General features: G+C 41.7%; 1 protein-coding gene across 1 annotated transcript in view; it reads right to left on the minus strand.

The window, feature by feature from the left end:
* The window catches only part of T265_04022 (hypothetical protein), a gene marked incomplete at both ends in the record, with an annotated part of 88,034 nt that overhangs the window by 57,146 nt on the left and 6,657 nt on the right, over positions 1 to 24,231 (minus strand). Inside the window, 2 exons of the mRNA XM_009168640.1 lie at positions 5,954 to 5,990; positions 12,660 to 12,864. Of these exons, the coding sequence (XP_009166904.1) occupies positions 5,954 to 5,990; positions 12,660 to 12,686 (64 nt within the window). The remainder of the gene's footprint in view (positions 1 to 5,953; positions 5,991 to 12,659; positions 12,865 to 24,231) is intronic.

Below are 24,231 nucleotides of genomic sequence, written 5' to 3' on the forward strand. Positions count from 1 at the left end.
TAATCATAACTGGGTTCGCAGAACCAAAAGTGTGAATACAAGGAAAAAATATAACCAGAGGATAAGTGCAGACTTTACAAGACTCTAATGACGTTACGTGAAATTAAAATACCTCGCAAAATATTCATGATTTAGGATATCTTGCAGAATGCTGATAACTAACACTGTAGAGGTGGTTGCCGCTTAAAATGCATCCTTACCAGAAGATGCACCATTGTCATCGTACTGTGCCTATCAATGGAGTGCGAAGTTACCATAAAGTCGAAATAGCCTCAGTGGAAAGTGCGTCCCAGGGCGCGCGATAAAACCCAGCTAAATCACCGTGAGATCGTTGGTTGGAATGGATCTTCACAAGAGTTCGAGAAGCGAATCACTAAGAGCACAGAGTGTTCGTGCACAAACCCTTATAAAACATTCATCATCGCTCGATTTTTCCAACAGATATGAACATCGCCCCTTAGGTCATGTCATTTCAGTGATGAAATCTTTCAAAACCGCCGTGAAACAAATGGGCCACGCAAGCGATTCACTAATATCTAAGGTAAGGAAAAGTATTCGTTATATCAAGCCTTTTTCGGATTAACATGAGATTAATACGATTTGACAACGTGTAAATCCACAGTTTGTTCTATGTGGTGTCATTGCAGAGACATTTTTGGATGCGAACTTTACATTGAGTTTGTCCGATAAGGCGTTACAAACTTTGCTATGGTGACCACATGCACTCTGCGTATTATATCACCTATTGTTTGGCGATGGTACCATAATTTCAATCCTCATAAGGTGGCTTAGGCGTCCGAAAACTTGCTAAAACAGCGAGTAATTTCCTATTGACCAGATGACCTCGTTTGGCATGCACGTTATTGGTGTCCCTTTACAAAATCAAATCTTTCGTATTTACTTCTTACAAACCATCTCCCAAGATTTTGAAGGTTGAAAAGTTTGGGTATTCACTTTATATCATTGATGTTTATCTGTACATGGAGAAAAGGCTCAGCAGACACAAGACTCAGGGTTAGTGCTATTTTTGGCCAAAGCCCATATGCTGGGAAGCAAATCGCAATAATTAGTTTCCCGTTGTTGTCCACAATGCCTTAACTGCACTTTTAGTTTGGTTACATTTGGAGTTGTTATAATCCCAACCCCTGATCACTTTGAAAAGTGACGTTCAAAACGCTCCTGACGGAACGCACGGTCAGCAACGATCCTGTGTGTACAAAACTTCTAAAGCTTCTTGTTGAATGCTGCAAGAATATACCATAAGCTTTCAGTCCTTATGGCTATCCGTCTGGATGAGATGTTTAGATTAGAGTTGATCATAATTTGTAAATCGTATTAAGTTCACAAGCCAAACGGGTAACACATGTGGCATTGTATGAAAGAGGAACCATAATACACAAGTTCACATGTATTATATTAGTTATCACGTCTGGGGTCAAGATGGTGAGGAAACCATACATACGCGTTTATGGTCAAGGGGACTTTGCACAACAGCACGCAGTGCTGCCGATGTCACCTTCACCAATCGAAACCGGGTGGGTAAATTACACCCAACTCAACCAAATGAACATCCTAAAAGAGAGAATCTTTAGTTGAAAAACCAAAAGTATACCAAAAGATGGACCAAGGAAAGCCGAACTGAAATATGAAGTGTTGATGACTAACTGTAAATGACACTTTGATCCAATTATGTGGCAACACTATATTTCGTCCTAGTGGATCACCGCTGTATTCAATTTGACCAGCTGGAAGAGCTGGACTGTAAATTTCAGGTGGAACGTTCACAAAATATTTTTTGCAAGCCAACTTGGGATGACTAGATTTCGATTTTCCCACCACCAGCGGTTACAGCAGGAAAGACGTCTGCTTCTGTTCTCACTTTGCCACACAGAATTGGGACTAAACCTGAAGAAATAGGTATCTCATTGGTCAAACGAATTGTTCTGATGGGAATAGAGCGGTCGATTAGGAGAAGAACGTGAGATTAACACACAATCACACATCCATGCAGTCCGCTGCTTAATGAACTAATGGCAGTAATTCTGTCACGAAACAGGGGTAATTTTCTAAAAACAAGAGGACAACTAACATGGTCGGTTCAAGATCAGCACACGAACATATCATAGGAAAATTATGACAGATTAACTGCGAAAGGGGGAGAAAAAACCACGCTAAGTTGACTCATGCTCGCAACTGATATCTGTACAGATGTAATAACATCTGTTTGAAAATCACATGTTAAAGCTAGTCGTAAAAGAAATATGCAGTGGCTTAAAAAGAGACTGAAAACACCTTTACTTACTTAAATTCAAACCACCCACCTATATATGTTCAAACTATATTCTGTTAGCTGCCCATCTTACTTGGGTTCCTCGTGTGTAGAAAGAAATGTCAAACTAACGGAGCGGATACCTGAATGCATTTCAATAGTTTGGGTGGGTTACTGAATTTATCTTCACCCAAGTTATTCGCTTGGTAGACAACCATGAATTTTACTGAAGTGAAAAAAACTTTCATAAGGAGAATATGTTGCGTACTCAGTCCCAGGAAGTGCAGCTTGGAAATTTGATTAATTTTCGATGCAAACGCGTCTTCGACGGGATACGTTGGAAGCTGTGCCAAACCGACAACAGAATTGATCACTGAACTCAATGTACAAAGATCACATTTTTCACAACATGACCCGAAATGCAGGAAAATCAGGTTCAAGAGTTGAGTCCAAAATCAAAAGTAATACCAAGAGGCCTTACTGTCCCAGCGCAATCAGTCTAATGGTTTACATCAAAGCGAGAGGCATTGGAGTTTTCTACTTATTTGAGCTCATCTGGCGTTTAAATCTTTGACAGTGCAGGGAGCTGAACTCCGGATATCCGACATGAGAGGCGAATGTTTTACCGCCGCCCCATCATCGTAAATCTGGACAGGCAAATGTGCTTACGTTTGAGCGATGTTAGTGATTTGCTCAACGACTCAAGAGACGCCCAGATTGTACTAGTGAAAGGAAGAAGGCCTTCGCTGCGGAGTTATTTATTGGAAAATGCCAAATGACCGGTTACAGACTATTGGACAAAGAAGCAAAACTCTCATTTGCATCTTATTTACAAAGACTTGACATCCATCTTCTTCTGAATGCCTCTTCTTGAAATTTCCTGGATATTCATTGACTCCAATCATCCATTGCTCAAATTCAAAGAAAAGCTACAAGCGACTCCACAAATTCCACAAAAGATCTCCACTTTTCAAGAGACGCATGCCTCCCCTTTAGTAGCATCACCGTTACACTAGTAAACCTACTCGCCTGACATTACAGTCAATGTGTGCACAATAATACAAGCCGGCTGCATTCCATTTAATTGCTCTCAGGAAGTGTGATCTTCAGTTAGGTTTTTGGCAATCCCAAATAGACTGCGCTCCCCTCGGAGGTAGCGGGAAAATTTTCAGCACGAAACGGACTGATTACATCGTCACTCTTTGGATGACTTTTATGAATGAGGTGGCGGATGAAATACGGATTCAGTTCATCTAGGGGCAAGGTCATTTCCTAACCTAAATTAAGTGAAATTTGTACAGGTATACACATTGAGCAAAATCTATCTCTCTTTGCCGGGGTACGAACTCTGGTCATCATGAAGTTCGTGGTTCACTTTTCACCCTGACCACCAACTTAACTGAGGAAGAATGATCATACTTGATATACGCTATGCACCACACATGTCCGTTAAAGGTACAAGTGACATGAAAAATAGTTGTCGGATTTTAAATAGGACGCAACAATTGGCTTTAACTGGAATACCAAACAGACGTCTATGCGCACTCGATAGTGCACTCTGTGTGCAAGTTAGAATCAACTATTTTAGAAATTTGTTAACTTCACTCCGCGGATGCAGAAAACATCTGTTTATCCTATGCTCTCGGCCGCGTGACCTACTGCGTGCAGTCCATTCGACCCATGGAACGGCTACCGAGCGGACAAGATGAAATACTGCAAGTGAGCGCTACTACTGGCTACGAACTAGTAACGTGAAAATGGCATAAAACACTGGACAAGAGCTGCGCTGGGACGATGCCCGCGAGAAACGGAGGGAAAGGAACCATGCCAAAACCCACACAGGCACAAAGTCTGCATCACGATTATCACCACTCCTCCTTTGCAAATGTATAAAGCGGGTGGGAGACACAGTGAATGGGAAGAATATTGTCCTTGGACCAGTTGCTAGTTTGAAATAACACCATGTGGTACGCAGTTTCCTATGATCAGCGAAGGACCCCATCAGGAATCCCGGTTGGAAAAGATTTGCAATTTGGCATACCACAAAAAGGAAACACAAATCATGAAAAGTTAATGCGGCAATGATTTGAGCTTTTTTCTGTTATTGGATGTAACCCGTATGTGTACAAATTCGGTAGATATTACAATGGCAAATATCATTAGCGTTCCAGATTTACTACAGTGTTGAAAAGCATTCACGATGATCCCAGTATGGAATAGACAAACACGCACACATCTGAGAGTCGCCGTTTTGCAGGCATTCAACTGGAGGAAGACTACCTCCTTAGTAGCTTCATAGTTGTAAAATGTTTCTTCATATGACCATACCTTTGGACAAGTGTTGCTTCAGTCAGTACGCTAGGATACTTTAGCGACAAAACCTTACACGGCCGCTCAAAATGTTATACTGCTTCTCTATGAAGAAGAAAACTGGCCACTTTTTAAGGTTAAAATCGCTGTTCCAAACAATGAGTGGCAATCAGCACCACAAGATCGACCGGATCTTCGTCACTTTGTCTCGAACTTCATTCTCTTATAATGTTGGAACCAGATGTTGCTTTTGATGAACGCAGTTTTTTGTGCACTGAGAAGGTAAGTTTTTCGTCTTCTTCCAAGTTTCTGGCACTAAGTCTAGGATGTTCTGCAACAAACGGACTTTCGTTTGCTTTTTAGACAAGAAGAAACGCGGTTCCTCAGTAGCTGAAGTGTTACTTGATTTGCACTTAGCTCTGACCTTGATTCGAAGTAAGTTATACGGATTTTCTCCAATCACTTCCCGAAACCACGTGCATTCATAACATGTTTTAGAAAGCCACTATTCGTTAGGCGCTAAGCGAGTCAATGGCTTGTATCTGCTCTTGTTATCATTCTGTTGGAAACAGTTCACATGTTTTAGCATGCAGTCCGGATATAAACTCTCTCCGCAGTCTATAGATTTGTGCTCATAACGACTCCCACAATCAGCAGGATTAGGTTGATGCTTGACTTACCGCTCATTTATTTACACTTTAATTTATCTGATCCTATAAGTCGCAGCGGGACAACAACTTTATCCGTCATATCTACTCCATGCATTTTCAATTCGGCACGGTTAGTCAAGTTACGTATTAGTAAGAGCTGCGTCCACCCGACTGAGGACTTTGTATAGGGTGTTGAACTTTGATACTAACTGTCTTATAGCGAGTACACATTTACTAACAAAAATTAAATACCTGCAGTTCTGAACTAGTCGTATAGAGCATTCACCTGTATAGTCAACAGGCTAAAAGAGCTTGTGCATGTAAGCAGTAACAGTTCTCTTGTGAGAACAAGTCGATTATTTGAAATGCAAAAATCATGCTGAGAGAGAGCATTTTCATTGAGTGAACACGCAAGTTTGGATACGGCCCTTCTGTTAGCCTATAGTCTGACGACCGGAGGACAGTCCACAATTTTTTTAAGCGTGAGCAATTTCAAACACGAAAAACAAAAATACAGCATCCCGTTTTCAACATAGCGCTTCCCTATTTGGAAATCGATTTACCGGGAAAGCTGAACACATCCCAAGGGAGTGGTCGTTGTGGGCAAAAAACATTAAAACAGGTCCTGTGAAAGCAGAAACGATAGGCGAAACCACTTAGTGTACAAGTACATGTGGAAGGCTTTGTTGCTGAATAAATTCTCCTCATCCAATGTGAAACTTACCTTGCGGTATAATATCCACCAGTCCTGGATAGGATGGCTGATACATAACAAAGGAAAAGTATAGCAAAAGGGTAGTTACAATCAATTTGATTTTCCCTATCGCTATACTCTGGGGGAATGAGCTTGTATGCACCAAAATAGGACTCATTCTGGTGTACTTTGGCATATCCTTATGAATGGTAAATTTACCACTTCTCTCCGAAAATTATTGTCTTCCGTTGCTTACCGAACATTCATTCTCTCCAAATTTACGGGTGACCACACACTTCACAATCAGGAACGTCTATACCAGTTACCTTACAACTTGGTGTGGAAGTACAAGTCTTCTGTAGACCTAAAGACTAGTGCAGATTTTGCAGCGGTCGGAGAGCCGTTGACTATGCAATGCGTCAATCTCATAACTGTGACTAGGACTGCCCACACTATTCGTATGCCGTTCCCTCCAAAAAAGGCGGATAAAAACCTTTATATGTATTCAGGTAACAAAAGAATATGCGCCAAAACGCATGGCAAATAGATCACTTCAGAGTCGGCAGGGGATTAGCTGAGAACTGCCATTTTTATGTGGCTTTGGATGCCTGATTTCCTCGGGATACTAAAAGAGAGACAGTCATAAGATAGTGCTCTGCGATTTAACTCTAAGGCGCCCACTTGGAAAAGTGGTTCCTATTAAATATCACTCTAAGACGTGACGAGTGTGGTTCGAGAGAAATTGGACGAATTCACTCATTTTCCCGAAATATGCTTACGAAAATTTTCTCTTACTTAAAATATTGATAGCGCCACCCCACCAACAGAAGAATTTTATTGGATTCACGGATTCCTAGGAGGTTACTTTTCTTGAGTCTGCAGTACGCCAGGTACATGTGATAAACACACCAGTATTCGGAGACAGTAACTCCCAAAAAATATCTTTCGTTTGATTTCTCAGTCACTTTTTTCACTCATGCTCAACTCAAATGAGATCAGTTAATAGGAGAAGCCGCTACAGGTTAGTTAACTGCGTTTATCTATTCATAGATGTGAGCCTGTTCTTTAGTGGACGTGAGTTTAACGAAATGGCTGGCAGCTGTCTAGTACGCCTTCATATTGTTATCAAAGGCTAGGACGATAAGACGTTTCCGTAAAATTGCAAGATCAAGTAGACCAACAGAGACGATGCTTTCAATTTTTTTCTAACGCTGTTTTAGTTTCCTTCATACAGTTAGCTCTATCTGAAATGTTGAATGCAATCGATCGGACAAATTCTATCAGGTTGGAATATCTATGGTGATCAATGGGCAACATAATTAAGATTTCGCCAAAATACAGCCGAAAGTTTTTAGATGTCTTATCTTAGATTAAAACTGTGTTGGTATGCGGGATTCTATGAGCTCTTGGAGCTACAAAATCAACAGATAGCAGACGGTTTAAATTCATTTATCACACATTACACAGACTAACTACGCAGCTCTTTCGAAAGTACAAAGGGGTAGCGAACTTCCAGTTTGTCATCAGTCTGAGATTTTGGAATTTGTAATGAGATTTCGTCCCGTAGGGGAAGATTTCTGGGAAGCCGAGCACCATTTACCGGTGTTTTGTCCTTATTGAGAATCGTTATTAGTGCGTACCTCATGAGCTAATTGAGTCAGGCTTGCTCAAGCGGTGATGGCTGCATTTAACTCACTTAATAATGCATCGCAAAAAAAATTTATAAACTTATTGGTCTAAAGGTATTGCCTTCTTTATGCTTACCACAGTTTGAAACTTGACACAACAACGGACTACCATGGCAGAAATATGTCGAAAACCGGATGTCGTTAGGCTAATGATGGGGGCAAATTTTGCTTTGTGGGGGTCCCCGGGTAGGGCATCAAAATTTCAATTTGAGAATGGCATTAGTGTCAGTCAACTAAGCTTACGAGTGGCACCATTCTTAGTTATCACGAGCCGCTCTTTTTTGCAAAATTATTCCTCTGTGGGGTAGTATTTTTTTATGGCTGCAATATGCTTGCACTTAAATACCTCATGGTAAGTAGCACATTTATTAGGCTTGAGGAATTGAAAGCGCTCCAATACGGGTTTGAACGGGTCACTTACGTATAGGATTGCACAGTTCGAAACGGTAAGGTATGAATTAAATTATTCCAGCTTTAAGTCAGAAACGCTACTTTAACATAAGAAACATTCCATGATAGATGTTTTTTGAACCCAGTAAGAGTGTGTGAAATGCCAAAGTAGTAACCTAGGTCAAAGCGGCAGAATTGATTCAAGCTAAGGTCTGTTTTATGTTTGGGGTGGGTGCGGAACCATGGACATTCTTATTCTGTAGCTGGTTACTACATCATTCCGTTTACTTTTTTGCTAAGACCACAATGACTTTTAATCGGCTGTATGTGGTTTGGTGACCTGACAAGGGAGTACCGTGAAAATACCACACTACGCTGAGTGTTCTACTGTGTAATCATCTAGTTTTCCAGCAAAACTAAAGTTGGCGCCTTCGACGATGGCTGGACTCTAGTACCGCACTGATTGTGTGGGTCGAATCGGATGGACTCTATTCCCCTTCGGTTCAAACACTTCATATCAATTCGACAAAAAGAGGCAATTCTCTGTATCACGAAAATCTGAACAATACAGGGTGACAGGAGTGTAATAATGATAACGTATTTGTCCAGAGCGATCAACGTCTTAATTCCACTCCATGTAGTGTCCCCTAATTTAGGACGGATTGATAAGATTCGGTATTAAAAACCTCACACTCGGACCATCCAGCGATCGGTCGACGACGCATTATCCAACGCCATCGAAAGGTTTTCAGACTCAAGGATCCGGTGCTGCTCAGAAATCACCTACCGTAGCGTTAGCAGTTGCACTTTCCCCTGCTATGTTAGGTTAGATTAGCGCACTAGTGCCTATGCTTCAGTTCTTGAGGCCGAAGGCTGAGAATGGAGTACTGAAACAGAGTCCTTATATCCATTCTCAACAGCCACAAAACCTTCACTTTCCCAAAAGTACCTTGCTACTCAGAACTTGGGACGTAACAACTCAGCTATAGTATGATCTGATGAACAGGCTAAAAAAGCGGGCTGCTGCTGTTGTTGTGAGGTGACTCAGACGTAGCGGAAATGATCTAGCTGCACTCAGTAAAATGTGGCTAACTCATGAGAAGAAGCTACCAGAGGCTCGTTCCTGTTTTACTTTTCACCATAGTAAGTCTAGTGTGAATACAGTGTCATATGAATCCTGATGAATCAGGGAATGGTGGTTGAATAAAAGTTACATGAGTCGCTGAATGATAACCATTTTATTTCGACTTCCCAGGACAAGTTTTACCACGCTCAGACAAGGAAGAGAACAACTTCAATCATCAGTTGACAAGAAAGATCATATGTGCGACTTCTATTGTTTCCTTTCGACGCGGGAGTTGGCAACGATTTGGCAGATTGACAGATGCTACTGCAACCCTCTGGTAACTCTCTTGAGCGACAATGGATAATGTATTAAGTATGCGGCGTGTGAACTTTGAGTGACGAGCATATTCTCACTATCGGCGGATATCGTCTGTCACATAGACTCGTTCAAATTCTGGGCGTGTACGCCTCTAAACACAAAATAGTTGTGTTAACCCGGCCTAATCAACAAAACATTCCTGTAGACCAGTGTGGATTTTAAAGCAGTCGAAGTATGGCTGACTAGATTATGGCCTCAAAACGAGCATAGCAGTATAGGAGAAATATTGTGGACAGCACCAGCTGGTCTAGAGGCTGTAGGTGGACATTGTCATAGCCTTCTATCCAGTCGACACAGAAGCACTGTGAATCATCATAAAACTGGTCGTTCGGATAAATTTGTCAATCCCAACAAAGCTGCGCATGCTAGAATGCAAGCCTGAACGATTAGCCAAATTGAGTGCGATGCCACTACAGCAATTAAGCAGAGTTGTGTTCTTATCCGCACTCCCTAGAGCCGCTGGCTTACTGCCTTCATCGCAGAGAATTAGGATCACTGCGAACGTTGTACGCCAATTCGGTACCAGTTTGATAGCTATCTATTCTGTTTGGAGTGTTTATTCACCGACGTTCTTACGCTGCGCTTTGTGGACTCTTTCGCTTTAGTACCCCTTCCTGAAGCGGAGTAGAAGCACCGTCCTACGGACCTCAGTTCAACTGTATCTCGCCTTGGTTTAAATGTGTTCACAAAATACTTTCCTTCCATCAGCTCACACCACGGACTTAACACAATAAATTGGATACGTGTGGGGTAGTAAGTTTCTGTTGCCTTATCGGCACATTATCCCTAGAGTCTTTGCGCAATAGTAAAATGGACGCTTGGTATTTGATCTCCTTGAGAAACGTGCTCAAAGCGATCATCAAAGTTGCATCGGTAACAAGAGTGCGGCGCATGGGTCCAGCGTGTCGTGTTCACTAGCGCCAAACCTAAACACTAATTGGACGGCACGTTAGTGACCGTGACCAGTTTCATTTGCGAATTCTGTGGAAACCCCTTTGCTCTAACCGTGCATAAGGAATCTGGAACAACGAGGTTCTCCGAAGAACAAACACATATGTAATCGAATGCAAAACCAGCCCAGTTGGTTGGGTCACTCGGAACAACTGGTCAGAGCCGGGCTTCCAAAGACTGCTTATCTATTGTCAGCTGAAGAGTAGAGTGTGGAATCAAGTGATGTTGGGACAGCCTTTAAGCAAGTTTAAGAATCGGTGATTTCTATCTCAGATCGTTATAGGTTCTGACAATCTGCGCAGCAGTGAGAATCCTTCAGACGTGGTGGGTCACAAAAGATGCAAAACGAGCAAGCCACAAGAGAGAAGTTCTATCTTCCTACTAGGGTTTCAGCCAGTGGAACTGAGAAACTGAGAGACGCAAACATCCAAGCAAAATAAGCCTTGTGAGTAACAGCTCAGTTGCAATAACTGTAGCCAATATAATTTCGCTCCATTTTGCCTGATACCGTCATTCTAGGAGCGACAGCCTCAATGGTTCTATGGTTAATGGAATACTTCCAGGTTGTCGAATTCAAACTTGACTACACACTAATGAGTTCCCCCGGGAGAGTTTGTGCAACTTGAGGAAAAGAGAGGTCTTGAAATTGAAACCAGCGCTTCGGTGGTTGATCGCTGGTTGATCGTTATGCCACCTTCTGTGAATCGAGTGGTGACTGAAAACAGGTGTCTGCATATTCTCCCCCGACCTAATTCAGTCCGTCAAGATTGACGAAAAAAATTGCATGGAGCACACAGTTTTGTTCCGTCCATGAGTCAGCAGGTGCAGAAGCATTGGACAATTTGACCACTGCCAACCGGCCAATCTGATTCGGATGACAGCCATTCCGTGTTCTTTGCTCCTGTGGTTGACAAAACTCGTTGATCCAAGAGAAGCGAATCCCACACTATAACTATTTGGGCTCTCCATCATAAGTGTTCTTCTTGTGGAGAGTTACGTAGTTGGATTCCAAATAACTCATTCTCACGAAGGCTTCCGTTTTCATTGTGTCTCATGACGTGGAGTTGATAGATCGGTCACAATGACCCGAGCATACGAAGTGCTTGGACAGCTGTGAAATTTCCGTTATGTACAAAACTTTAGATTCGGTTGGCTCCTGTACTATTCAACCAATCATCTCATTGCTTAACTTCATGAGTCCTCAGAAAAGACCTGACAATCTGAGTAGGATAGTAAGTGATAAAAAGCTTGTAGGTGCGCAGTGAATTTCACCTGAAAATATTAGTTAAATTCTTTGATGTTGGCCAGATCCTTATTTAGAAGTGGGGGAAAACGAATACTGAACAAAACTCATGTACGTGACCTCAACTTCAGGCAATAGATGTTGGGCTCATAAAAGATTAGGCTTTGATTTCGAGTATCCATACTCAATAATTTATACGTATCACAGGCTAGTCAAGGCCGCAAACTGCAGTTTGGTCTAAAAGCTGGCAGATTCAGGATTAGTCTACAAGAGCATGGCACAACAAAATGTTTTTTTTAATCTTTCAGTCATCACCCTATCCAAGTTAACACCATGTGATTGCATTTCCAGCATAAAGTATCCTGTCGTTTGTCATGATAATAGATAAAAACACAACTACAAGGTAGTAATAAATCAACAATGCCAAGTACTGCATGAGTAAGTCACACTTCACCGACGAAACACCTGAAATTTACCTAACGTTTCGCGAATTCACAGACTGTCACTATCCAGAAGAATCAGGTTTGAACAACAGAGGTGGTAGCTATCAGCAATTTGTTACCTTGGAATCGGTTAAGCATGCTTACATACAGCACCGCGTGTTAATCAGATGAACAACGATTACTTTTACACCGAGTATTGAACCAAACCACCGTGGAAGTCAAACAACACTGTACACTTTATGCTGGCCCTCGGATCTCATTCATACAGGCCCAAAAACAAATTAATAATCATAGTAATTTGTGAAACGATTCAAACCCCAGTGTCCGGGTTTTACCACAAAATCAAGTTGTCTTGTGGGAATAACAATTCCGGAAGACGCCAAACATTACTTCATAGGTTAACTCTTGCCCCTCAGAAGTGAACACATTGGACGAGACTAGTTCTGGTTCACGTGGTTTTTTTCGAAGGGACAAAGGTTCCCAAAACTAACATATGTATAACATACAGATAACACAAATTCCGACATGGTGAATGTACATTCAAAGGTGATAGAACAGAAGCAAAATGAACACTTACCCATAACTCTCGAAACTTTTTTAGCATAAATGGAGCAAACAGAACTACCGCTCTACAATGCACTCAAAATTGGCTCAATTAAATGGAACGAACCGACTACGGGCCACACTCTCGGTCATCTGTCGGAGATAGTCCGGATTGCGTACATCCTCATTCAGATCTGTACCTCCGCACACGGCCAAGACGGGAATGGAAGGATCCAGAGCTGAAGGAGAGAAAAGCTTGGCGTAAACATCAAAATTCCAACTGAACATGCTAAACCGTCGATCATTTCGCTCATTAATAAACTGCTATTGTGGAAATAGATGTTCGTGTCAACAATAAGGTGTAAAAGATCCTCAATAACTGACGGAGCTAATTTTAAAATAGACCTTTACTAATGCACATGTGCTCCAGCACGCCTCAACAGAACCCACCAGAGACAGCAGGTCCGAGTTCCTCCCTGGAAATTGGAAGTCTGAGACTATGATTTGAATAACAAAGTGCGCCATTCCGAAAACGTGAAAAGAGTGACCCACCTTTATTTAGGAACTTGCATTTTGGGATAAACATATTTTCTATTTGTGCTACGCACATCAGGACTGGTAATAGGCACATCTGATTAATTCTTTTTGGGTTTGACTCACCGACCTTTTGTGAGTTAATGGGTGCCATTTTTATAGTACATTTGGCTATGTAAATGAAAAGAGACATCCATTAGGGAGAACAAGTTCAAATTGTGAAAGACTTCATCCATAAAAAACTATGACATCTTTCTCAGATTAATTTTTTGCATACGCGCAACCACCAGATATATTCGGGGAAAAGAGGAACCAGCATTGGTAGGCTCATGCCCTGCAGTATGAACTTATCATAGCTCAAGAAACAGATTATTACGACGGTTGATTATAACCATAGTCGGCTGTTGCAGTATCCGAGAGTCACTGACCAGCACTGGTTTTCCGACCTGATTAGGAGGCAGTTCTACTTCGTAGTGGTCCAAAACCTGAATGATTGAATTTTGGAATGTCGTTCGCATCAGAAAAGGTCTTCGTGTCCACAACCACTGTCAACCAATGGCACAAAGATCCTGTGACAACTTTGAAGCAACCCAGTCGCGTCCTCTACGGTGCTCATGCATCCAAGGTATTGCCTTCAATGCATAGCTCCCTTCCGAACCCCCCCACTAGACATTCCCCCTACAGTGCTGTATTTATGCACTAATTTATCAGCTCCCGCCTCCAATGCGCAGCTACCTACCCTACCTCCAAGAATCATCGGTGGACGAAACTGTGGTAGCTATAACCACCGTACGACAAGTACGCGGATATAGCAGCTGATAATGATATATATATATATATATATATATATATATATATGACTAAGTGAGATTTTCGAGATTGGGCGTAAGTCTTGGACTGACTTTGACCAAAAAAGACGGCAACCAATAGGTTGATTCAAATGACATCAAGAATGTGTCCGTCCTACTGGAAGATGTACCTGATTCCGAATGTCACTCCAAGCGATGATATTTCTAGTTCGTTGGTAGAGCCAATTAGTCAACCGTTATTGAGGAGGGACAAGGGGAATGTAGAGCTCATATAATTGTAATAATCTGACAGTAATTTTACGCACAATAGGTCAGACTTGTATTCTTCTTCATTTGCCACTGCGCCATTCAATTAGTTACACAGGGTGTGTATTTTGAGTGCTGTATGAGTAGTGTCTTTTTCGTAGCCTCGCTCTCGTGACGTAAGTGAAACAAGCGGCGGAGGCTATTGGACCGTCTGTTTTTTTTTCATTATAATCTAATGACCAAAAGTTTCACCAGAACGAATTTGGGTCAGAAGATGTGGGGAGCACCATTACAAGAGAAATTATTAACCTTCAGAAGCATGTCGTGAATGAAGTAACATAAAAGCAAAAGAAGATGCATTAGGGGAGCGAAAAAGTATAGGGTGATTCCAGGGTAACACCCCACAGGAAAAGTCACTAGCGAGTAATTACAGAGATTCCTCTTCAAAACTCTTGCTTGAAGTATTGCAACTCTGCCGATAAGTTTCTGAATGCCCCTACGACTGTGGATAATCACATTCGTTCGCCATGCCGGTTCGACTAACGAATCCTAGATGGGTGGAGATTTAGATTAGACCTGGGGAGTGTAGTCCCCTTTGTACCTGCCCACTTAAGCGACCACCATCTTATCCAACATCTAAATGTTTACGCACTTCTTCAGGAAGTCTCAGCGACGGAGAATCTGTCATTGCATGGGATGAGGAAAGATCCCCAAAAGCACTCTTTTAGTGGAAGTAGCATCTTATATACTAGAGAGAAAAAATTCACTGCGTCTGATCTGTTAATAAGGATTTTTATTTAGCTTTTGAATATTGAAAAGCTCTGTTTATGACACCAAATTGGAGAATGCCCCATTCGGGGTAAATGCTGGTCCATCAGAAGTCATTTGAACCCCTTGCATATTCTGGTCATTTCAGTTCTAAACTGTCGTAATTTTGTGTCTCTCAAAATATATGACTGATACTGACAACAGATGCTGACCAGGTGGCTTTGATTAGATCTCGGACGGACTTCAGAAAATCTAGACTTGTAAACTAACTAAATACCAATAAAGTGATAAATACCTTCAGTTAATGCAAGTAGTTATTGCTGCTTGGTGCCATCAGTATGTATGATGTTGATGCAGTTTCCTTATTCACAGTTGTGGAGTACATTTTAAAGCCCATCAAACGTCTACTTCTCTTAGGTTAAGCGGAGTACTGAGACTCGATAAATTTCAGTCCCAAACTTAACCCTGTTGGTAAGCCGCGGTAGCACGTCCACTTTACAAGACAGCTAGTGTCTACAACTCCGTATTCGATTATGCAGTTGCTGTGAGACGAGAATGCGGTATCGCCAAGAATGTAGTTTCTTCCTCCTCTCCCCACTCCGCCCCTGTAGGCCCAGCAGTTAGGACTGATGAATCCGTTCATCATGCATCGGTTTCGCAAGCAATATCTGCGCGTCATTCGATACCGATATCTTCAGACATCTCGAAATTAACCTTCACGCCTCAACGTCTGGGCTATCTGGCTGCTTTCACTGTCCGCACTCTGGAGCGAGCAGAACAACAAGCTGCTCTTGCTCTTACACTGGATTTGCTTGAGATTCACGTGGGCTGTGCATCAGAAACAAGAATTCGAGATACAAGCAAAGTATTTGAGCAAACCGCATCATCACCCTCAACTTTCTTCCGGCTGCCCACTTCTGGTGATCCAAAAGCTACTATGGCAGGATGTTTATCGCCCCAAGTCCCCGGACGGAAGGATCCTTGAATGGATGTCAGCTGATATCACCCCCATGCGGTCCGTCCGGCCAACATAGTAAGGAGTCTCACAAACAGGAAGTTGATCGATGTCTTTTTGTTGTGTCTGCTGGCGTTCCAACTGACTGTAGCCCTGTCACTATCAAGTACAACTTCTAAGTCGCTCTTAGCTCGCCTTGTTGCGGCGAGCTGAATGTTCAGATATCGTTGAGGTTGTCTGAAATCTGAATGCACAAGTAGGCAAGATTAGCGTACCTCACACTGGATTAGGTAACTGACAAAGATTGGACTCGGCATGTACCGAATAGGGCGAACGTAAATAGTACATTTAAAACACCGCGGCATCCAGTGTACAAAAACAACATATACGTCCAACCGGAATTCAAAAACACGAATGTTAGGTTTTCAAACCGAAAATCTCCATTTCAATACTTATTATTGACACTGTGTGCGGAGTTAAAAGCATATACAGTAAGCTCCACAATTCGCACTAACCGGGTGAACAACCTGTATTCGTGCTGTTTGGGTGTGATCACCAGTAAGAATTACTCAGCCTTTGTAAGAGACCACGACGTTACTGACACATCGCATATTATGTTCACGTTACACTTCAGGATGTTGGGTTAGGTTCAAAACTACGTATCGCTATCTGGCGGGGATAAAACAGCGACCTTCGAGTTCCAGTTGCTCCTTATCTTTCGGGCTGTTCGCCTTCCTGTCGTGTATTTGTTTTGGAGCCTTGTGACTGCATACCCAGGACACATGATCCATGGCAAAGAAGGTTGAAGTTACACAAACTGGTCACGTGGAAAAAAATCAACTGAGCGAAGAACAGAAGTTAATTCGATCGTATTACCCATGGCAGACATGTGGCAATTTTCCCCTTGCTCGACTGGATGAGAACTGAAGGTTCCTTCGATAAGTCACCTACATCCAAAGCATCACCCTTTACCAAAAGAAGCAGTATTATATGATCATTTGATACTTCAAGGGGATGGCATTAATGGTTTTATTTAGGATTATCTTCGCGAGGACGGAACAACATTGGTTGAAAAAGTAAATGAACACTCACATGACATGGTCAAATTACACAGTCACACTATCACGTACGTCTACCTGCAACCTCTCCAGTTGCCTAGGAAGATAAGTGCATCCCAAAAAACTAATCTTGATTCTCCAAAAAAGGGATGCGTCCTCACTTGACCTACGGTAAAATGGATCTCGCAGCTCAGAGCGTTCGCTCACAGCTGGTATCAACCGACACAGTCAGTGATATCGTTATCTCTTCACTCCATAAATCACACACGAAGCACCGTACTTTCCTCTGCTGAGTTAAATGTGTTGGTGAGCACTTTCGAGAAGAAATATGTTTGACAAGTGCTTGACCAACTGTTCTGTCAACTTCCTCGCATGAGGTAGGTTTTAGCCACACATCTACACACAATGAGTTAAGAACTCGAGCACTCTTGTGTGCTGTGCTTATAAGCGTACATCTAGTTAATTCCTTGTGCACATCCTGGTCCATATCGAAATAGCATATGACACTTCTGACACCTCTGAGATGCCTCAGTGGTTAGAGCGCGAATTTACTGACCGGAAGGTCCGTGGTTCGAACCCGATATTTGCCTCTTGACTTCCCCTGTCTAGGCTTGGGCAATTTGTCGGTATCCCACCCCTCGTGTTTCCTTCTGGTTGCATTGCAGTTAGACACCAAAAGGATGCTACAGCTGAACGATTTTTTTCTGAAACACCTACAGCGTTGTTCACATAAATTTACAACGGTTTATTGGGTGGTATAAGCTCTGTGCTTAAGTTCAAGTCACAGTATCAAAGAGGGGCTATTTGCGATGGTCATTTAGGGAAGACATTTATCTGAAAAGCTGCTATATTCAGTGCGCGGGAGAGATAACGAACGTATAAAAACATGCTTTTGCTAAAAGTATGCTTTTGTGGTCTTGCCTAAAAGTATTGTGCAGACTGTACTGAGAATCTGGATGCTTTGAATTTAATAACACGTACAGGCCTCAGTATAAACGCTTATTATTTTGACTGAATTGATCAGATATTAGATATTGTTGAAGCTGACTATTTTATTTCAGGGTCCATTCCTAGGATACATGTCTGCCGCCAAATCTACTAGTTGGTCAAAGTCGTAAAGAAAGAAACGTTATGTTGGACATCATGCGTGAAGGAATTATCAATAACGTTTCTCCTTCATGATGTAATTATCGGAAGAGGAATGAATTTTCATGCTGAATCCATTGAAATACTCCGGGTTCAGGTTATTCTGCTTTTTCGAATAGATGCGATGACTTCTGAGCTTTCAAACGCTTGACTGTTTAATTATTTGTTCCGCTGACTCGAACGGGCGATCTTTCAACTTGATACTATCACTCACTGGCCGACAACTGGGTTAGCGTCGGATATTTTCTTCATTGTGTGTGTTAGGAGAATTAGACAGTCCGTGTGTCATCGGTGCTCCACTTTCCAGGATGGAACGCGAGTTGTCCTCTAGAAAACTCAACTTCCGACCATTTTCAATAGCATTTTTGGAAGTAATTTATATCCAGAGTGTTCGAGTTAATGACTAAAAGTCCATGCAATTGCTTACTGAAACCTGGCACTGAACCCTTTTGAGTCTACATTTCAGGCTTTATTAGTTCATCAGCAATGAGCATTGGCTGAAATGGGCGGATAAAAGGATGAGGTTGAAATAGGCTTAGCAGACGTCCTTACCAACCCAATGCAGCTTAGTGAACACAAGAAAAATTCGCAAAAGCCGATCCTACTACAACCAGCCTGATCAAACTTCATGACATCACCAACGGTGGAACTATAAAACGCTGCAGCATTTCGAGAAGTCTTTAGTCACATAGGGACCACAGAGGTAGCTATGAAATAATCAGGACATAATTTTCAGGTTTGTCACAAAATCGAGCAGATAAACTTAAGCATAGGAAAAATTGGCACTCCTAGACTCCCGACAACTTGTCATAAATCCCCCAGTTCGCTATATCTGCGCAGACTTTTGCGGTTATTTTAGATGCTTGTAGACAGACGCACTTATTATCAGTGGTTGGTATTCTTTCTGTCAGCACTGCGGCCGGTTGTATTAGAAGCAGTGATGTGGTGCGACAACCCATGTTTGGATAATGCGCTGTTGTGAGACCAAGAAGCCTAGAGCTTTCGAACGCGTCATCTGAAATGAGTGCCAGCCACGACGTCATCCTTTTGTTCCACAACCATACAATTCTATCGAGAAAGCTTAGGTTCACTAGCTGCCAAGTCAATAAAAAGAGATTGAATTTGACCGGGGTCGGTCTTCTATACGTGTACGGCAGGTTGGGTCGCAAATATGGGAGAAGGCTAGAAAGAAAATTCATTCAGGTTTTACGGATCCATCCAATGATTTGGGGAATGACTTCGTTCAAAAGTTGATTTTAGCCGAAAGTAAAAACGTGATCATTGGGGATTTTGTATAAATAAGTGAATATTGTAGTCTAGTTGTCCAGCGCCACTGCTGTCACCATTCTGTTGTTGCTAGTCACAGTTTTGTGACACATGGGTATCGATTGTTATTTAGTCACTAGTATTTGTCACGGTGTGTCCAAGTTCAAATAGCTCTGGCATTTTATTACAGTTCTTATTGTCCGTTCAAGGAAATGAAAATGCCCAAGTACATGACAAAAATAATCAGAATGAAACGCACATTATGATGGGTTATTTCTGGGTACATCCTACAAAAATATTATCCTGGTGGATGTTTTATTCGGGTTTCCATCATGATTCGATGGATGGAGTTTTGCTCGGGTAAGAAGCAATCGGCACATGGCAAATCCTTTACCATCTGATAGGCAATTTCACAAATCACATTCACATCACTCTCGCTTGAACATTCGTCCTCCTGACCTGGTGCAATAATTCTGGTGAGTCCAAACCAAAGGGATGAAGCACTGGACTCGAGTTTCGCTCTTATTAGAACTCATCAGCGGTGCATATAATTGGCCGTGTGGGTGTATGAACTTCGAACACCTGACCTGCAGGGTAAACATGTTACCGCCAATCCCCCAGTAAGTGCTGAGCACATGTGAATTTTCGTGTCTGAACAGGCGAACGTGTTTACGCTTGAGAGACGACTGTGTTTCTTGTGTCCAGTAGTATTAATACGCCCGCCGCGCACGTCAGATATCCGGAGTTCAAACCCCAACGCTGATGAGAGCGAGACTCGAGTCTATCCTTGTCGTGAACTCACCAGAATAATTGCGCCATGACGAGAGAACGACTGTTCAAACAAGAGTGAGTTGAATGTGAATTCTACAAACCTCACAAACACATTAAAGTGATGTTGACGGGTGACCGTATCTTGATCAACGAAAGAGCAAGGCATGGACAGTAAGCCGAGTAAAATGTAAAATGTTTGTCGTGGTTATCTGACATGGAGTATACTACTACTGCAATTACGTATAAACAAAACAACCAACGCCCAACTGTATGCGTTTTGATGTACAGCTTAATGATTCGGTGTCAATGACAGGCTCCGTAAAACCACCGTGTCGACGTTAAAACCCATCACATAAGAACACGTGCCGTTGGTTAAAAGGCGTAACGGATGACGTGATCGTCGCAACAGTTCATTGGACCAAGGTGGTCTACGACAGAAGCCAGATCGCACATTCACTCGGTATTTTAAGCTTTTTTGCATCACCACTTGCACAGTACAAACTCAGACTCTTGCAAGTTTCAGCAGTTTCACTGCGTATGTTCAGAAACATGCCCATAAATAATGCACAACAAAGAAGACTGTTCTGAGCGTTTAGATGCTCTAGTCTGACGGCAGAAAACCTAAGCCGCATGAAATGCTGGGACAACTGCGAAATATTTACTTGATCTAGTGTTGTGACGAAATTTCAGCTCAACTCTCTCGGAGGTGTCCCTTTTTGTCAGCCAGTTCAAACTACGGTGACTGCCGGGGCGCTTTAACGCAGCATCAGCAAAACATGAAGCCAACGTTAGGTCCCAAGGTTATTGCCAAAACTTTACTGGACTTTACTGGCCCAACCCAACAGAACAGTAATTATTTAAATGGACATTTGCGAAATACACTCATTTGCACACCATTTCGGTTTTAACGGGAAATCCAGATGAATCTTATTTGAATCTCTCGTTCATAAAATTGTTCAGATGAATGCGCTGCACAGAATTCACGTTTCAGAGAATCATCAGCATCCTAATGAGTAAGGTCCCGCCAAAAAAACGAGCGAAAATGAGGTTCTTCTTGAGAAGTTAAAATTTTGAGTAGAAAGCTGAGTAGAAAGCAAGTCAAAATCGACGGCAATTTTAAGTTAAGCTCGAACCTCTATTTCTTAGTTAATAATGTGGATACATTGATTTAGGATGGCAGACACTGGGTGCGAAAAAAATTATAGGGTCACCATGTATGTTTGGTTCCCCCTAATCATATTCACGTCGCTAAATCCTGAACTTTCAGCGTCAGAGGGCATTCACTTGGTTTTTTTTAGCTGTTTTAGCTTGAACCAAACATAGCAATATGTTCATTGAGTGATAGTTTCGCCCACGAAATGGGGAGCTGTAAATAAGTAAGTAAGCAATAAGTAAATAGGGTTCGAACAAATCTTGCGATAACTAGTGTACGGCTGAATGGGCTACATATAAGCTACGTCGATGTTCAGCTGGACCGATACCACTCACTACGGCTGCCTTTGTCAGGTTGATTAAACCTCGTTGGCCGTTCACTACCGGTAATTTCTGAGGTCTCAACAGACAGATATAGCCTCGAACGGACTAATATTGTTAGTGGACAGTTGACGATTCCCATTGCCTTCACAATGGATATCATGGTGGGCAGTCTCATTTTGAATAAGTAGACGAATCCACCAGTTCACACAGGCCCAGTCAAATCTCATCATGGCAAAGGAGCTTCATGCTGAAAGTAGCCTACTGGTTCCCAGTCGAGCATGACTTGTACCACATACTGAAAAAGATTATTATCAGTCACGGAATTGGTTCGTTACTTTAGATCATGAAATAAAACACGGATTAGAATGGAATCTCCGTAAAAGTGAGCAGAATCACACACGTGATTTGTTGGTAATTACCGTCTGAATGATAAAATCCTAAATTGCCCTAGGAAATCTTCATAAAAAAACTATCAAATATCAGTAAGTCTGGTTTATCACCAGTTAAAAACAGCATCAGTTTTATGAGAAATTCTCATCTTGGTCGCTGACCAAGCGGCTGTCGAAGTGTCTGTTTAGTATGACAATCGACTTGTTTAAGTTTCGTCACGATCCAAAGAAATAGTGTGCAGTTAGGTAGGTTGCTCTTCTATTAATGCTTGAAGAATGAAAAAGAGGGAATACTCACTAAACCGCATATTAAGGATGTCTGTTTGAATCGTGACAAACGTTTGCAAACCGTTTGCTAAGCTCAAGAAAAAGAACAATCACCATCTGATCAGCAAACAACAAACGCACACAAGCTAACAGTATTTGGTCACATTGTTAACTTCATGCTCAATATCACGTAAATTGAAACACTAGGTCACATAAAAATCAGTGAAAACGCGTTCCAAATGAGGGAAATGGCCGTAACTAAGTGATTCTGAAATTGAAGGCCTTAAAAGATGCTTCTAGCTAAACCATCTTCAGTCTTTCTCGATACAAAAGAAACATCACAACCGGATAATGGTGTTATTTGATACTTTTAACACAACCAAGCCAAATTGGTCGCTACAAACGGAGCTCACTTCTTGGCCAACTCTATCAACGGTCCTTAGAATAATTTTCCACCAGTTTTACCGCAATATGTTTGGGTCCAATTATGTGGTATAATCTTAAAACAGGAGCTCGTGAAACCTATGGACAGCAATTAGCTAAAGTGCATTCCATACATGACGGAGTTTTAACGACAGAAGTAACCTTTTAAGTTACTCGAAGCAAGGACAGTGGAGGAAGGAAGTTGATCTTGCCCAGCTCTCCATGACACATTATAGCAAATTCTGTTTCTCGCAACTCTACCAAAGCAGTAAGAACTGAAGTAGTCTTACACTTGTCACAACTTGTTCGAGACTATTCTTATCGTACTTGTTTAATAGGGTGTTTACAAAATAAAATATTGTAAACGTTTGGTTATTCATGCACATATGTAAATAAAATGGTGTTTAAACCCGCAAAGTGACTGAGTTGTCGGTGAAAAAAGCAAAATTTCTCTAGTTATTATCCCAAAGGATAACTACGTTTTTCAAGGACAAAAATAACTCTCTCCTGTGGTAAGAAGTTTGTTTCAGTAGATAAAACTGAAAGAAACCCAAAGTTTGAATCAGATGGAGATTATTCTCATACATGAATTATAAAACAGACAAAATGTGAATAAATTAGCTGCCCCAGAGTCCAGTGTCAATCCGATGAAATCCAGTGGCATAAGGAAACTTAATTCGCCTTCGACCTACACTGGAAAACTGAACACCAATATTATTCTTATAAACATCTTGACCCTTTGTTCATAGTCCAAAAGGCAGCGAATAACTATGACGTGCGGAATAAGGGCTTATTTGATCAATAACGAGAGAGATAGACATACAAACAAAGTTTGTCAAGTTTTACCTCATCAATTTCCCATAACCTATTCTTAAGGCAATACTCCTACAAAAATGTACACTATATCAAGGGCTGTTAAGTTAGTAAATGATATTCCAGGTTTAAAACAATACAGATCTTTTGACTCACACAAGTGAACATCGCAAAGCAGTGCAAAGAACTGTGGTGAACAATTACTTTATAAAATTTCGTGACAAATGAATCAAGCTGGCAAGTATATGTCTAACTAACTTCGCTCGCAAGATATCAGTTGTTCGAGGCCAGCTGGCAATTAAGTGGGTGAGCATTCCTATCTAAGTTAAGATGAGCAATGTACCACGGACTTGGAGCTCATTGTACTTAGCTACTAAATTGAGCTTTGTTAGATTTGGTCTTAAAAGCGGTCGTTGGTTTGTTTGCTAAGCTATGCAGTGAAATCGGAGAACTAAGCTTCAATGAAATTGTTGTTTGGAAGCCTCCTTAACATTTATCCTTGTCTTCACATGGCATCCTGACTGGTTCGCAAATACTCGAATTCAATTTTCAACTTATTTTGAAATTTGCTGTATACTCAAGAAATCTCCATGAAATGTCGCAGACATGATAGAAACAAGCGTGGTACAGGTCTCTGGCACCATGCCCTCCAAGAGAGATGACATTCCCTCTGTTTTCGCTTACG

The sequence above is a fragment of the Opisthorchis viverrini genome, assembly GCF_000715545.1.
Source record: "Opisthorchis viverrini unplaced genomic scaffold opera_v5_62, whole genome shotgun sequence".
Taxonomy (NCBI): domain Eukaryota; kingdom Metazoa; phylum Platyhelminthes; class Trematoda; order Opisthorchiida; family Opisthorchiidae; genus Opisthorchis; species Opisthorchis viverrini.